The following is a 17,187-nucleotide window of genomic DNA, read 5'->3' as shown; positions in this document are numbered from 1 at the left end:
TATGAGAGAAGAATGAAGGTAGATAGGTAGGTAGATAGATAGATAGATAGATAGATAGATAGATAGATAGATAGATAGATAGATATGCCTGCTGATAAGTGAAAAGAGTTTGGGCAACTGGGAGACCACAGAAAGGATGGATTTGGAGGATGGGATGAGAAGACACTAGCTACAGTTCTCCTCAAAGCTGCATTTCTGCAGCCTGCTTGCTAGAATCTGCTTATCTAGTAAGTGCATGTGATCTGCTGAAACACTCTTAACTTTTCAGTTTTAGGAAATCACAAGGCAACTAGAGCCAACATCTGTTGATCTCAGTATACATACCAGAATCTCATCCACTAATTTCCTGACAGTGAATCTCATGACAGGAGGCTTTGAAGAACTCCTGGAGTCAGAGCCATAGTCACAAGGCTGAAATGACCCCAGATATTTCAGAGACAAGCATAGGCTATGCAAGCTTAGGTAGCAGCAAGGCTTTGTGATCATGATGTTGGAGAAGTTCTCCAATTAGGTGGGCAGGTAGAGGTCATTAACCATGTCAGCTTTCCTGAGAGACTGGTCCTCCCAACTCCACCAGTGATAACTCTTCTTGGACCAACCACCTACTTAGATATGACTTCCAGGAGACCACCTACAGTGGAGCCTAAGTATCTCACCTGTAAAATAATATAATGTCCTTATCTGTCTAAAGTAAGGATTCTAAAGAAAAAGCTAGAGCCCCTCCTCCCACTCTGAGTCAGTATCAAGACTGCTGTATCTCCACAAATCTCCTTTATCTGTACTGTAACAGCCTCCCCCTCATACCCCACAGGGATGATTCACCTCCTTAGCAGTTCCCTTGAGGCTAATTGAAATAGTCCCCAAACTGGTTTTGCCTGCCCATAGACTCATCGAAGCCCAACAATCAGACTGCTTCAAGCTCTTAGATGGACTCCCTGCCATAAATCCCTTCATGTAGCAGAGTCCTCTAGGCCTTCACGATCCTAATAGCTCATTCCTTCAACCAAACCTCCTCTGCAGTGCTGGCCCATGTCCTAGCCCCCTGGGCTGCCATCCCTGGATCTTCCATGCTCCCTTCTTCACCTTTGTACACAATGCTCCATCAGTTCAGAATGCCATTTCTCCTCCCTGTGTTGGTCCCTCAGTGCTCCATTCCAGGTGATGTCCTCCAATCTGTTCTCTCAGCCCTCCGTGCCCATTTTGTATGTCTTCCTCACGCTGAGGTGCTCAACGTCTTCCATTTATTGGTTTGTCTGTTCTCTCGCTTGACTTTTAGCTCTGCAAGGTTGTTCATTGCTCTACCCAGTATACAGCAGAGTGCCCAGCCCTTGACCAATCCCATAAATGTTGCGTGAGTAGGTAAAAGAGGAATCAATGAATCAAAAAATTTTGAGTTCCCTTTAAGATCCCAAACCATCATGCCTGGCTTTTTATTTTTTCAGCAACACACATACACACACACACACAGAGAGAGAGAGAGAGAGAGAGAGAGAGAGAGAGAGAGAGAGAGAGAGAGAGAGAGAGAGAGGTACTTGCATTAGTAAGACTTTAAAGTTAATGAGTTTTTAAGCCTTCCCGGATCATCAAGCAGAACAAGGGCACAAGAAACACAAACAAAAACAAGAGAGAGGAAAGCAAGTAGAAAGGCAGAGGTGCGGTAACACCAGAAAGAAGCACAGCCCACACCATTACTGGGCTGAGGATGCCCGCCTTTTAGCAGAATTTTATGTAGTATTGAGTAGAGGTTGTTTTGGTTTTAGGTAGAGTCTTGTGGAGTCCAGGATGGCCTAGAACTCTTGATTTTCTTCTTGGCTTTGCCTCAGGAATGCTGAGGTTATAGGTGTGTGTGCCATCGTGTTGGAACTTTTTTTCAGCAACACACACCCACAAGAAGAGAGATCGATCCTTGGATAGTAAGACATTAAAGTTACTGAGTTATTTTAGACTTACCGGGTCATCAAGCAGAGTAGCAGAGTAAGGGCACCAAAAAAAAAAAAAAAAAAAAAAAGGAAAGCAGGAGAAGGGTGGGGGGTGGGGGGAAGCAAGGAGAAAGGTGGAGGAAGGGGAAAGGTAGGGTGGGGGCAAAGCAGGAGAAAGCAGGGTGGGGATGGCCTGAGAAAGGAGTGAAGCACATTTCCTTTGAAATGCAAATGATAGTGTCTCATGCATAGATATTTACAAAGAACTGTCACATGCTTTACCTAGGACGCCTCAGAAAGGCTGCTGTATCTCCACGAATCAGTGGAATTGAATGAGTGTTATAATCAACTATGCTGTGTGTACTCGGCTTGGACAAATCTTTCTTTTTTGTTTGTTTTGTTTTGTGTTTTGAGAAAAAGGTCTCTCTACATAGCCCTGGCTGTCTTGGGACTCACTATGTAGACCAGGCTGCCCTGAAGCTCACATATACTGCCTGCTTCTGCCTTCCAAGTACTGGAATTAGAAGTGTGTGCCACTAAGCCTGACATAGAGAGACTTCTTATGCTAAAGGAAAAAGCTAGTGATAAAATAATTAAGAAAGAGGATAGAATTATGTGTAGAAAATGAATACAATTATTTTTTAAAGTATCATCTACATCAGAATGCATTTATTTAATAGATATTAGCTGTCTGCCATATTCAGTGTACTTGACCTTGTGAAGTATATAATTTGGTGGGAGAAAAGCACACACATTAATCAGCTGATGATATAGCAACTAAAACATTAAAACAGTGACTAGTGCATTAGAGAGGGGGACATGGCTCAGTAAAACTATGGACACAATAAAAGAGGGTTTTGTGTAGGTACAAGTAGCCTAGAAAAATTAATCTTGGATGTAGGACAGTAGTAGTGCACACCTTTAATCCCAGCACTCAAGAGACAAGGGCAGGTGGATCTCTGTGAGTTTGAGGCCAGCCTGGTCTACAGATTGAGTTCCAGAATAGCCAGGGCTACACAGAGAAACCCTGTCTTGAACTCTTACCCCCCCCCAAAAAAAAGGGGGGGGAGAGAAAAAAATAATAATCTTGGAAGTATGAATAAAAACCTTGGAATGTCACGAAGAATGTCCCAGAAAGAGGAAGCATCGAATGCAAGAACCACAGTAGCTGGGGGTTGATACTAAGACAGGAGGAGGAAGAGGGGGTTAGGAAGGAGGGCGGGTACTGAGTCAGAAGTAGGGAGCTGGGAAGAGCAAAAGCAGTCATTAGGAAAATTCACATTCAGGTTCTTCTGCTGTTTAAGTGAGCAGTGGAGGAAAGAGCATGGGAGGCTGTGACATCCAGCAGACAAGAGCTGACTGAGAGCAGCTTGGCCTCAGCTAATGATGGGGTGCAGATGGAGAGAAGGCAGGCATGGTGGCACATGCCTGTAATCCCAGCACTTGGGAGGCAGAAGCAGGAGAATGTTCAGCTGTACCGTGAATTCAAGACTAGCCTAGACTACATAAGACCCTGTTCAAAACAAAGGAATGGAAGACTTCAAGAGCTATTGGGCAAATCCCTAGGATTTTGTAATAGATAAGATTAGGAGATAGGAGCAGAGAGCTGACGGCAAGATTTCTGGCTTGCATAATTGTGTGACTTTATTTTCTTCTTTATGTGGACTTTTGTGCCAGAGACCAATGGAAGAAGTCTCCAATGGAACTGAAAACAACGAAAGCTGGATTTGGGGTGGCTCTGTGTGCCGATCAACCAGGGTGCCAAGTAGACAACAGAAAATGAGGGACTGCCTTTTGGAAGTCTGGCAAGGACTGTGAGTCATCTGTTGGTGGTGATTTTAGCCTGAGCATGAGTAAGATGTCTTTAGAGAAAGTTTAGGTTAGAAACAAGAAAGGATAATTTAATACCTGGCTTTGGGGGCCAAATATTCAAAATCAAGTAGAGATGGTTAAATTGAAAAGGACCCCCCTCCCAAGCCAGAGATGTTAACAATGAATACTATGAGATTATTTTACTTGTATAGTTCTTTTTACAACAGAATAGGAACTCTGAGTTAATAAAAATTAAAAGCCAGCAGAATGGCTCAGTGAGTAAAAGGGCCTTCTTGCCAAGACTTGTGTTCAATCCCTGGTATCCACATTGGGAGAGAAGAGAACTGACTGTCATGAGTTGTCTTGTGATTTCCCATGAATTCTGTGACAAGCACAAGCATGCATGTGCAAGCACACAAGGAAAGAAAGGCATGGCACCTGGTCCTTAGTTAGCTTTCAAGACTTTGAAAAAAATCATATCTGAAAACAAGATGTGATACCCAAAATGTTTGACTAGGAACTTCCTGGAGGAAGGAGAGCTCTCACAGGTGCTGACCCTGTGACTATGGGCTTATCAGGAGGAGAGAAGACCAATAGGTGCCGCTTGAGGGTGTCTTATGTCTTAAGACAGAAGCCATTGCATTTAAGCTCGAGGGGATGGTGTGCGCTGTAGAGCACCAGTCCTCGTAAGGACAGTCACCCACCTGATCCCACCAGCTCCTTTACCTACATCTGCATTCTCTACCTATCGCCACTCGCTCAGATTCTTGGGTCTGCCACGACAGACTATTTGCATTTCTTGAGAACACCTTGCTTCTTAATACCTCCATGGTCTTCCCTGGGCCCTTTTCTTCTTTATTTGGCAAATTTTGTACTTCTTTAAAGAACTAAGTGAAATATTATCTCCTCTGTAAATCTTTCTTGACTCCCAAAACAGAATGAAGAGCTCTATTATCTTATGGTCGTGCACTTTGCATTTTATACATACTTTTATTGCAATTATCATCTCATTAGATTGCAGTCGTGGTTCTCTTTCCTTTCTCAGGTTAGCTCCTTAACCACAAGGAGCTAACAAGGAGCTTGACTACCCCAGTGTCTAAGAATGCCTGGCATATATGTACTAAGAGAGAGAGAGGAGGAGGAGGAGCAGGAGGAGGAGGAGCAGGAGGAGGAGGAGGAGGAGAAGCAGGAGAAGCAGGAGGAGGAGGAGGAGCAGGAGGAGCAGGAGGAGCAGGAGGAGCAGGAGGAGCAGGAGGAGCAGGAGGAGCAGGAGGAGCAGGAGAAGCAGGAGGAGCAGGAGGAGCAGGAGGAGCAGGAGGAGCAGGAGGAGCAGGAGGAGCAGAAGGAAAAGAATGCACTGTAGCCCCTTACTTAGGAGATGCTTTTGCAAGGGACCCAAGTTTGGTTTCCAGAGAGCTCACAGCCATCTGTTTCCGTTTCAGAGCTGACACTCTCTTCTAGGCTCCGTGGGTACATCATGCGCATGTTAGGAACACTTACATGCATGTAGGCAAAAGATTCACACATGTGAAATAAAAGTACAGTATACAATAAAAGTATATATATATATGTATGTATACACACACACACACACACACACACACACACACACATATATATATATATATATATATATATATATATATATATATATATATATAGAGAGAGAGAGAGAGAGAGAGAGAGAGAGAGAGAGATGAATGAAAGACCCGGTACTTGGGAGGCAGGAGCAGAAGGATCCTGAATTGAAAGTCAACCTAAGCTACAATGTGAGTTCCTAGTCAGCCTCAACCACATAGCTAGACTATGTCTCAAAAAAGAATAGAACCTGGTGGAGAAGAAGAAAGGAGGAGAAGAGAAGAAAAGAAGGAAGGAGGGAGGGAAGAAGGAAGTAAAGAGATGTTTGCTGAATCGCAGTGTGACTGCAAGATCACAAAGGATCCTAAACCATCTTTTCTTCCAATTTGTTATTTAAAACTAAGCAATATTGACACATGCTACAGGACGGGTGAAACTTGAAAGCATGGTGCTCACAGAAAGAGGCAAGGCTGTGTTTTATATAGTTCTGTGAAGTGGCTGAGATTGGCAAACCCACAGGGACAGAAAGTAAGTAAGAGGCTACCTAGGGCTGTGGACCTAGGAAGGGAAAGGAAGCAGTTGACTCATTGGTTCAGGTTTTCTCTGTGAAGTGATGAAAATGCACTAAATTGGTTGTTATGTTGCCCAACTCTGTAAATATGCTAAGAACCACCAAGTTGTATGCTTTAAATGGATGAATTGTAGAGTGTATGAACTGCATTTCAGCAGAGCTAGTCACTCAAACACTCCTCTGTAACTTCACGCCGTGTCTGTTGAAGGAAGAGCTCAGATGTTTCCTGCTAGGAAGGAAAGTGCACTCAATGGGAATGAGTGTGCAGGGGTGTGGCTGCTGTAGGGTGCTGGCTTGGGAAAGACACAGCGTGTATGGAAATCAAGTTGAGTTCTGATCATTGAATTGGCCACAGGAGATTTCAAAAGGAAGGATTCTGGTGAAAACGGAAACCGCCTCGGTGAAACTAGATTTCGGCAAAAAAGGCTGAGGTTGCTTTATCGGGGTGAAGTTGTTCTTTTAGCCGGTGACTGGGTGTGCTCTCCTTACATTTGGCTCACAGACTCTGGAGCCAGCTGCCTGAGTTCGAGCCTGACTCTGCACTTGCAGTTATATTTGCTACCCGCAGGATCGGCAGGGTCTCTGTGCCTCTGCTTTTAATACTGTAAAATAGGGCTACAAATAGTTCGGTAAGTTCTTCCCAGAATGAAGGACTAAATCAGGATCGAGAGCCCTAAAACAGTTGTTGGGGAGGTAGTTAGAGCTTCAGGACGAGACAGCGGAGGGTAGAGGTGGCGCTGAGAAAGAATCTGCAGACTGTTAGCAGCCTCATTGCTCAACTGGCCAGTGGGGCTCTTACTTCCTGTTTGCAGTGTCTGGGAGTCCTGATGCTGCTGGAGCTGCTCAAGTTTGAACAAGATCTTCCTTGGCCCCTAGGGAAGAAATGAAGAAGCTGACTAGCAGCTCAGCCTGGGCTGGGTCCCTAAATTCTAATCATGTCCTTTATCATGTCCTTTCTTTCCCAGCAAATCTCTGCTCCCACAAACACAAAGCAATTCTGGGGTGGGAGACAGGAAGGGATTCTATTAAATCCTGAGATATTTACTAAGCTTCGTGAAAACTCTCTCTCTCTCTCTCTCTCTCTCTCTCTCTCTCTCTCTCTGTGTGTGTGTGTGTGTGTGTGTGTGTGTGTGTGTGTGTGTGTGTGTCACACACTGACTTGAAGCCGGTGAACAACCTTCAGGCGTCAGTTCTTTTTATCATGTGGGTTCTGAGGATCCAACTTGGGTTATCAGACTTAGCAGCTAGCTCCTTTACCCGATGAGCTTTCTCGGAGCCTCTCTCTCCTTATGATGGAGGAAACATGGGCAGGACGCACTGAGGCTAATGCTCTTTTCCAAGCCACATAGCTAATGTTAAAAGCCAGGGTTCTAGTTCAGGCCACCAGATTGCAAAACCCATACTGAAACACAGCTGCACTGTGTGGGGAAAAAAGTGCTAGGTCATGGGATAGAAGCTCAGGGATTCGCAGATCCCCCAGGAGACTCCGTATGCTCAAACTCCACTCAGAAAACTGGCTGTTCATGCAGAGAACTCATGATGATCATCAGGTCTTGAATTTTCTGGGCCCTTCGCGGATTCTGACTGATCGAGCTGCCTGAGGTTCTCAGTCAGTGGTGCATATCAAAAACACCCAGTGAGCCTTTCCCTAGAGTCACAAGCATTAGCATTAGCCCTGACCTGAATCATAATCTAACAGGTGGGGCGTAGGTGTGTAGATAGTTTTTAAAGTTTCTCAGGTGACTGTTAAGAAACACTGCCAAAACTCATAAACATGACTTGGAAATTCCAATATTTTAGCATCTAATTATATCTTCCAGCCTGCCTTCTGTGTATGCCTCAGTTCTTTAGAACCTGATGTTTGATTCAAATTATGTGGTTACCCCATTAGGATATCATCCACCTTTAATTTTGAGTTCCTTGCTCTTACAGATAGCAATGAGGGACATCAATACCCAAGAGAATGCAGTACAAGCCCAACATGCAGAAATTATATTTTGTGTCCCCTGGATGTCACATATATAGGTAGGGTGGTGTTGGGGATCAGCGGTTTTCACTGCTGCAATGTCCTTGACTGAGGTCAGCCCAAGGATTTGTGGGGAGAAGAGCAAAGAGAATGTGGTACAGCTAAGCCTCAAGAGACTCACTATGAGTGGGGTCTAGTATGACAGGCCCGGATTTCAGCACTGCTATTCAGGAGACGGAAGCAGAAGAATCAAATTTAAAGTCTGCCTGGGCTACAGAGTGAGTTGAAGGGCTGCCTTGTAATTTAGTAAGACCTTATCTCAAAATTAAAAAATAAAAGAAAAAGGTGAATGTAGCCTAAAATATAGGATTCTTTTCTCAGTACCAAAATTAATCAACAACAAAAAAAAGTTGTATACAGCTATAAAAGAAACACACTGCCTTGAGTTTCTGGTCTCAGGAGGCAGGGACAGCTTGGTCTACATATTGAGTTCCAAGACATGTGGGGTTATGTAGTGAGTCCTCCTCTAGAAAATTAATTAATTAATTAATTAATAATAAAAGAGGTACTCTGCCCAATAGCACCAGGCTGAGGAAGCACCTGTGAGCTGCAGCTCAACCCGAACACCGCTTACCAAGCCGCAGGTCTGCGGCCTGTTTTGTAACTTAGGTGCTATGAAGGCCGACCCTGGAACTCTCCTTCTGGACCTTCCCAAGGCCACATTAAGTACAGATAAGCTCCATTAGCACAGGGGAAACTTAGCATCAGCCTACACACAGATGACAGAAAAGTATGTTTGCTTTCTGGAATCCCAGATAGATGCACAATGGTTTGGTTTATTGGTTTTGTTGTTATTATTATTTTATTGTTATTTTGAGACAAGGTTTCTATGTGTAGCTCCTGGCTGTCCTGAACTCACTCTGTAGACAAGTCAGGCCTCGAACCTCTGCCTCTGCTGAGATTAAAAGCATACCACTACCACCCCACTTTTTGTTTTATTTTGTCTGTTTTAAGACTAAAGCTTTGTAGCAAAATTGGCTTCAAACTCATAGGAGTCTTCTTGCCTCAGCCTCTCACTTGCTGGGATGACAGGTGTGAGACACTGATATTTTCATGTTTTCTTCTGTAAGATTTATTTGTAATCATCTGCGTGTGTGCATGGGTGTTGGTGCCTACAGAGGCCAGAAGAATTACAAGTAGTTTCAGTGGGGGACCAAGACTCCCAGCCTCCGCAAGAGCCGCAAACACAAGTGCTTCATTACCTGACCCCGTCGACAGCACCGACGCGGCTGCTTTGTTTGAATCAGATTTTTTTCTTTTCTTTCTTTGTGTATTTTTTTTTTAAAGACAATGTCTTGCTCTGTAGCCTAGCTGGCCTTGAAATCACCACATGGTCCAGGCTGACTTGAATTTGCACCAATCTTCGTTTAGCCTTCAGGTGGACTAGGACCGTGCCTGGCTTGGATCAGCAGCCTCATCCATGCATTCTCATCCAAAGAAAGTCCAAGCAAATCCCAAATGAAACTAAGATGCACGTAGCCCTCATTATTTTCTTCCTTTTAATGTCCCCCTCTTCCCTGTCACACAAGAACCATGGAGAAACCAGAATCTTCAGAAAAATCACATTTATTGATCACCTTTACTCGGAATTATAAAAATAGATATAAATAAAAATAGCAGAACATAATTATTAAATATTAAGTATGTAGAAGTGGTCCTTACCCCACCCAGTGAGGATTGGATGAACTAGGCTAATTAATAAAAAAAAAAAAAAAAAAGGTAACTGGCCAAGAAGTGGACATCTATGTAAAAAGTGAAACCGACATTTAGTGCTAGTCACGAGTCACGCCCGGAATGATACATTCACGTGGAGCATCACATGGAAGACCAAATGGCCCCGCATCACAGTCTGGAGTTAGGGAAATACCTAGACTTGCAGTTAGATACAGAAATACACCAGCTTTTGCTCAGGCTTATACTCACAGCCTGTGCACAGTGAACAAACATACACACATTTATAATATTTCCTGATCCATTCATGGGATGCTAGAGCTGTTCCCTCAAGCCGTTAGTGTCTCTACTCCTCAAACTACTGTTCTCATACTGGACAAGCACCCTCACAATACCTCAGCTGTTGCACTTCCTAATTGGGAAATCATTGATTTCCCAACAGCAGATCTCATGAATGACCCGTTAAGCGAACCAACTCTCCTCCTACACTCGCCCAGGAGATGTTTTTTAAACTGCAGATGGCTTTAGTCCATAAAAAGGCAACTCCTGGTCTATATCATCCTGAGTCAGGACCAATTTTCCATCCTGGTCGGGAGGGTCTGGATGGCCAGCACCCAGGCCTGTGTCTGAGGGTAATGCTATTGGCGCTCACCCTGGTGGGCAGCACAGCAGAGGATTAACGCAAAGCCTGTCTCTTCAGCTTCTTCCCTCCATTTGATGACCCTGCTGCGGAGAGGACGGTCAGCATGGGAACAAGTGACCCATCTGTTTCTTCCCTCAGCCACCTGAAGGCCATCAGAAGGCCAGACCTTTCTCTTCTCCAATGTGGGATTGAATCCAGCCCAGGAAGTGTGAGACCCTCGTGTAGACGCCGGGCTTGTTTTTCTCTGCACATCCTCGGCCCCAGCTCACAATCCCACTCAGAGTTGGGCGGCCTTCGATGTTACAGATAAGCGGTCCTCCAGAATCGCCCTGGGAAGTCAAAGATAAAGAGGTGAAGCCCTGGAAGAACTGAGGGAAGGGCCACTACCCAGCCATGGGAGAGAACGGGAGAGGCTCCCAGAGTCAGAGACATTCGCAACTCCCCATTTTCTACCGAATCAAGAGTAAAAAGTCTTAGCTTTCCTCTCCCACTCTCCAGCGCTTTCCCAGACCCTGCTATTCCTCGCCTTGGCACACCGCGTGCTCAGTCTTAGTTTTGTTTTTTCCAACTGACACTTGCTTCCTTTTTCTTTCCGTCTCTTTATTTACCAGTTCATATTCTCTTTAAGACTTCTCCTTCCTTTCCTACCTGATCCTTGGTAATTCACTGTGATCCTGAGCAACGAATTATAGAATTATGTTGATTTCACTTGTCTTAGTCAAAGGTCCAGAAGTGATTTGAATAGTATCTATATTTTGTTGTTGGTGGTGGTGGTTGGTTGGTTGTGGTTTTTGAGATTGGAACAGAGTCTCATAAGCCCATGTATTTCAGGCTGGCTTTGAACTCACTCTATAACTGAAGAACTTGTAAACTGATTCTGACTCCCTCAAGGGCTGATACTGCAGGCATGGGTCATTACATAAAGTGCTGAGGACTGGATCCAGGGCTTCTTTCATGCTGGGTAAGTACTCTACCAACTAAGCCACGTCCCCAGACTCTTAGTTTTTCTTATGATCTCCAGTCCCTGAGTTGAGACCTGAACTCAGGACTTTGAGCATAGTAAGCAAGCACTATGCCACTGAGTTAGGCACCCATCCCTTTGTTGCTGTTGTCTTGGTTTTTATGGTTTGTGCTTTCCTTGTTTTATTTGAGAAAGGATCTTGCTATGTGGCACAGGCCTTGAATTCTCACTGTGTAGTTTGGCCTGGCCTTAAACTCACGATCCTCCTGTCTCAGCTTCCAAAGTGCTAAGAGTGCTAGGTTATAGGTATGCTCTACCATGTCTGGGTTATTTTTTTTAAACAGTCTTGGTCCCTTTTAGTCTAAAACGCATATAGCACAGGGGCTCATGCCCAACGTTTGAACCTATAAGTATTGGGCACAAGCTCCCAAAGACCTAAGTCCTTGATTCTTAGATTGTTGGCTGGAAAGAGACTCCCCGGGGTTGTTAGATCAAATCCAAGAGCTCTGGGGAGTTTGGGGTAATAAAGAGGGGTGCTTGGGAGTCTTACCTTGCAGGAATCTGTTTTCCACTCTGGGTCCGCAGCACACAGCATTTTATAATTAATTTCAGAGCCGTAGTAGTGGGGCTGCATACACTCTTCATGAGAAACAAGCTTTACAACGGACATTTTCAGGTTATTTGGATAGAGGTAGTCACCTAGATGGAAGAAACAGATGTTTGCATTAAGATGTGTCTATAAATGAGACTCTCTGCAAGGGTGAAGATAAAAAACATATCCCAGCTATGAAAAGCTCTTGTTCTTTTTTCTCCAATCTGAGTCTTTTACTTCACTCACAATTGTTCACACCCTGTTTGACTTGCTTGCCCATCTCCCCCTACTCTATCCCTGGCCCTCCATAATGTTCTCAGTCCTGTTTCCACAGTCTTCCTTTGATAGTCTGCTCTTTGCTCTGGACCATAACACTCCCCAGACTCTCTCAGTCAGCTTCATCTGTCACTTACCTTCAGACTCTTTTCCAAAGCCAGTGATCTCACAGTCTGAACCAAACGGAGCATCAGTAAACCTTGGGGGCAGGCAGATGGTCTGTATGGACCTGGATGGCTGTGCACATTGGCCCGTGCTGGTACGTATCTTCAGCAAGGCTGGGTGGGGAAGGGAAAGGTCAAAGGGGAAAGGTTATCACCGTGTCAGATGGTCATCATCTCTTCCCTACCAATGTTGAGCATTGATCTATACTCGTGGCATGGGAGTCACAGAGATCCAAAAGGTCTGCTGGTATCTTGTTACCCTGAAGCCTCCCCTGCCACATTCTCCAAATGCTTTATTTCATCAGATGACAGATGTGCAGGCAACAAAATCCACCATATACAGCTGAACAGGTTGTTTCCTGCTGAGGGAGCTGAGCTGAAATCCAGCCAAGGTTTTGCTTTATACATTCTATATTCTGGTACATAGAGAAGAAGCATCCATCCTACTTTGTACAAACAGGACATCCTCAGCCTAAGCCGTATGCCTGTAAGATTCTTTCTACTTAGAAGAATCTATCTATTTGGGAAATTCAAGGTCCCCACAGAGGATCCCCATATCCCTCAGCTTCTCATGTATCTCATTCTGAACCCTTCCTCATCTGTCTCATTATATAAATCCCGGGCTTCAAGTCCCCCCACATTTCCCACCACTACTTTAGCCTTTTTCTGGCCATCGCCTTTCTGGAAACTAAGCTTTCTGCTCACCAATGTCATTATGGTAGGCCAGGCCGTCTTCACTGTAGTCTTCGTGCAAGATGAGCTGCTCCACCTCAAACTTCATCTCTCCAGGATTATAGGAGCTCTGCTTCGACTGACCCAGGTAGACAACGTAGTTTTCCTTCTTTGGGAGGTGACTGTGAGAAATGAAACAAGTCAGCCTGGTCTCACAAAGTCCGGTCACTCTCTTCACTCCACCCCAGAGGCCTCAAAGTATCACTTGTACCCAAGACCACAAGCTGCACCGTTAGAGGGTTAGCAGGAGAATGACACTATAACCTTCCATAGGGAAGGAGAAAGGACAGTCTTGGGGTTGGGGGGAAGAGTCAGAGAGAAGGGACAAAGGGATGTACGTACATGAAGCAGTGTGCGGCACTGGCCACCCAGCAGGGACTGATGAGACTCCCACCACATTTAAAGGAGGGAGGACTTCCTGCTTTGTTCTTCTGGTAGATGGCTGCAAACCAGGGCTGGTTCTCCACCTCCGTGAATTCTCCCCCAACAATCTTAAAGCGGGGCCTTAGAGCCTTCTGGCCACACTGGAAGCCTTGTTGGTCTACAGACGAAGAAGGCTTTTTGCCTAGAAAAGAAAGAGATACATGCTTGGGGGAGACAGCAATGATGAAGAGTCTCTGAGGCAAACCTCACTTCTCATCCCTCCTGTAGTGACAATACAAGTTTGTCTCTTTCCACCCCGTTGTCATAAGCAGTCAGCGACACTCACTAAGAGAGCAGTCATGCACCATGCATTCTTGGACAAACTGCTTTAGGCCAATCTGCACATAGCACCAGGGTCGCTTCTGGTTGTCAGGGTTCCTGGTAACACAAAGAGATAGGGAATGTCATGCCAACCCCGAATGTCTTCTCTGTATCCTCCCTTCCAACAAAGGCTCAACCAGAGACCTGGATTCTTGTGCCAGGATTCCCATCCCAGGTATACCATGGTGATGACAAAGGTTTCTAAGAGGCCACGATGGGGGAAGGGATGTTGTTGTTTTTAATGTGTATAAGTGTTTTCCTATATTCATGCCAGTGCATGCCTGCCCAATGAGGCCAGAAGAGGGCGTGGGACCCTCTAGAACTGGTGTTAAAGACTGTCACGAGCCGCCCTGTAGGTGCTGGGAATCAAACCCAGGTGCTCTGGAAGAGCAGTCTGTGCTCTTAGCTGCTGAGCCACCTCCCTATCCCCCTTGGGAAGGATTCTTGGTACTCAGTCACCACCTACCTGCAGTAATTGTGTTTCCCCAGGCCTAAGCTAATAGCATCAGGTCTGTGGGCATTGTAGGGTTTCTGAAGGACAGCAGGCGCATTCCAGGCCAGGCAGGGCCGACCTTTGGTATCAGTGTTGGCCTTTCCTCGATAAGAGTCACCATTTCCATGATAGCAGGTTTTTGATGCATCTAGAAATGATTTGAGGAGTGCAGAGTATTAGAAAAGGGAGGAGGTTTGGACAGGCATTTCAGAGGTGACACGGTTTCAGACCTGTCAGGTGATAATATTAGGGAGATTCACCCTTTTTTTCACACTTGTATAGCCACTGCTTCATGAGTGTGTGTGTGTGTATGTGTGTGTGTGTGTGTGTGTGTGTGTGACTCCCAACTTCTGCTGCCTGTTTTGTTTGTTTGTTTGCTTATTTTATGTGTATGAGTGTTTTTCCTACATGTATATCTGTACACCATGTATGTCACTTGGGCTGGAAGAGGTCAGAAGAAGGCATCAGATTCCCTGGGACTGGGGGTACAGATGGCTGTAGCCCACCTCTGTGGGTGCTGAAACTCAAACTATAGGCTGTCTAGAAGAGCAGCCAGTGTTCTTAATCACTAAGCTGTCTCTCTAGCTGCGCCTCGCCCGCTTTCTGAGACAAGGACTTACTATGTAGTCCAGGCTTCAGTCTCCTCCTAAGTGCTGGGCTCACAGACCCACACCTCCAAGGCCAGCTTCTGCCTGCTTCTGCATCCCATCCATCTGTCCCTGTTCTACGATCTCTGGTCCTCCCCCACGCCCGCATTCCAAGTGCAAATCCCCATACCTATCTCACAGTGCTCCCCCTGGAATTTCCTTGGGCAGCTGCATCGGCGAATGCTGGAGAAGTACTTGTAGGACACGCATACACCTCCGTTCTGACAGCCACAGTTTGCTAGCAAATGCAAAGGAGGGGTAAGCAAGGATCAAGGGGGGGAGGGGAGCCCGCCTTGCAGCAGGGACAGGGAGGGTATGTCTCCTAAGGGTTTTCAAGGGTCTCTGGGCAGCCAACTAGTGTGCAAGGAAGCAGATACTCACATTCATCAGGAGTTCCAAGTACACTGCCACCCTGCAAGAGATGAAGGTGGGAGTCACCAGAGGTGACATGCTCTAGGGAATTCATGTTCAGGATAAACAGGTCCCCACCTCAAAATCCCTTCCAGTGATATTCATTCATTCATAATATTCTCTCTCTCTCTCTCTCTCTCTCTCTCTCTCTCTCTCTCTCTCTCTCTCTCTCTCTCTCTCTCTCCCACCCCACCCCTGTCTGTCTCTCCCCTTTCTGTTTATTACTAGCCAGCACCCAGACATGGACTGACTCAAGCAAACTTCACACAAACCAGGTGCCCTTAGGCCAAGGCACTCCCCGTGGCTTCTTCCTCCCTTGCCAGATAGTGCAAACTTCTTTGGGTGCCCAAGCCCTCCGCTGACACATTGTCCTATTTCCTGGGAAAGCCTGGACCTGCTTTTGATGCCTAAGCTCCCCGTGCAGCCCCCCGCTCCCCCCGCTTCCCCTGGTGCTGCTTAGGGGATCTCGCAGACCCCTTCCTGATGCTGCTAAAGCAGCGAGACCACTCACTTCAGAGTTTTTCACCACCAAGGCGCAGAGGAACAGGCTCGCCAGCCAGACTTTCATGGTAGTGCCGCTGGGCTCTAGACAGCAGTTCTGCAAAGGAAGGAGAAGTCAGGACAAGAAGCGGAGCAGCTAAAGGTGGCAGAGTTACTACAGATCAAGGGAAGACACTCCAGGTGCCCTGCGGGACAAGCCATCAGTGATCAACCTCCCCACGCCGGGCAGTCTCTCCCCTCTGCGGGCTCTGAACCCGCACAACAGCATGGAACCTCTCTGTAGAGGGGCGCGAAGGGCTGGAGTGGTGACCTTGCCCACAGTTCCGCCAGCCAAGGTAGGGGGAAGGGAGGCATGCCGGAGCCCTGGCTGCCTCATCCCGCCAGGCTTGCTTCAGACCAACAGCACTCACCGGTGACTGCAGCGGAAGGGCGCTGGCAGACACGCAAGGACTGGATGGATGACGGACAGAGCTCTGGGGCTACAGGCTCTGCTCGGCGCTACTCGCCCTTTATTAGGGCCCGCCAGAGCCCTGGCCCCGCCCAGGTTTGCTGGAGGGCGGCTCTCTCTCTCTCTCTCTCTCTCTCTCTCTCTCTCTCTCTCTCTCTCTCTCTCTCTCTCTCTCTCTCTCTCTCTCTCTCTCTCTCTCTCTCTCTCTCTCTCTCTCTCTCTCTCTCTCTCCTTTTCCTTTTCCTGCATCCCACCGCAACTGGACCGCGCTTGCTTCCCAGCTTTGACGAAGTCACGGAATTTCCAGCTGAGCAAACTTAACGCAGTCTGTCTGGATCGAGCGATGATCCGGCGGCTTGTACATTCTTCACTTTCATTCACCTAGTGTGGCCCCAGTGTAGCGTGGTGAGGGCGCTCCAGCCATTGGCTCGCTGATCTCAAGCCTCTTCCTTAGTGGTTTAATCAGTTCTTCTCCAACCTGTCCCCCTACCTGCCTACGACACTGATTCAAATGTCTGGTAGAGGGGTATAAGTCGCAGTTCCTTTACGACAAAAATACCTACTCACAAAGGCTCCCACATGTCAAATGCTGAGTTCCCCCAAATGCCACTAATGCAAGCAGTGAACCAGAAGACAAGAGTGAAGTTTGTCGTCAGGGAGTGTAATAGTGTCATCAGAAGGTGAAAGGCAAGGTCAGATTTTATTCAGATTTGCTGTTTGGTTTAAGGCCAATCTTTGAAAGACAGTTTTAAAATTTATAGCAAGGGCCAGACGTAATGGTGCACGCCTTTTATCCAAACACTAGGGAGGAAGAGGCAGGTGGATAGCTGCGAGTTCAAGCCCAGCCTAATTTACATAGTGAAATCCTCAAAAACAATTATGATTAAAAAAAAACAGTAATGGTTACTATATGTTAGGATTGTGGGAGCAAAGTCTTGGCACACCAGCTGCTATGGAAGTGTCTGTCAATGGGTCTTTTGAAAAATGCCTATAATGAA

The 17,187-nt window shown here is 46.3% G+C and overlaps 1 protein-coding gene across 1 annotated transcript; it reads right to left on the bottom strand.

Annotated features, from left to right (window-relative positions):
• Positions 1 to 9,459: 9,459 nt before the first annotated feature.
• On the bottom strand, positions 9,460 to 16,247 carry Plau (plasminogen activator, urokinase). Its single transcript, XM_085828406.1, has 11 exons — positions 16,152 to 16,247; positions 15,752 to 15,838; positions 15,211 to 15,241; positions 14,960 to 15,067; positions 14,156 to 14,330; positions 13,655 to 13,746; positions 13,288 to 13,510; positions 12,919 to 13,067; positions 12,187 to 12,327; positions 11,732 to 11,880; positions 9,460 to 10,549 (listed from the first exon to the last, which is right to left on the bottom strand). The coding sequence occupies exons 2-11, from the start codon at positions 15,806 to 15,808 to the stop codon at positions 10,373 to 10,375; spliced, it is 1,302 nt and encodes a 433-aa protein (XP_085684532.1). The 5' UTR covers positions 15,809 to 15,838; positions 16,152 to 16,247; the 3' UTR covers positions 9,460 to 10,372.
• Between the last annotated feature and the right edge of the window lie 940 nt (positions 16,248 to 17,187).

The sequence above is a fragment of the Mus caroli genome, unplaced genomic scaffold (assembly GCF_978045245.1).
Source record: "Mus caroli unplaced genomic scaffold, Mus_caroli_1 scaffold_12, whole genome shotgun sequence".
Lineage (NCBI taxonomy): Eukaryota > Metazoa > Chordata > Mammalia > Rodentia > Muridae > Mus > Mus caroli.
This window is presented reverse-complemented; position numbering and strand designations above follow the sequence as displayed.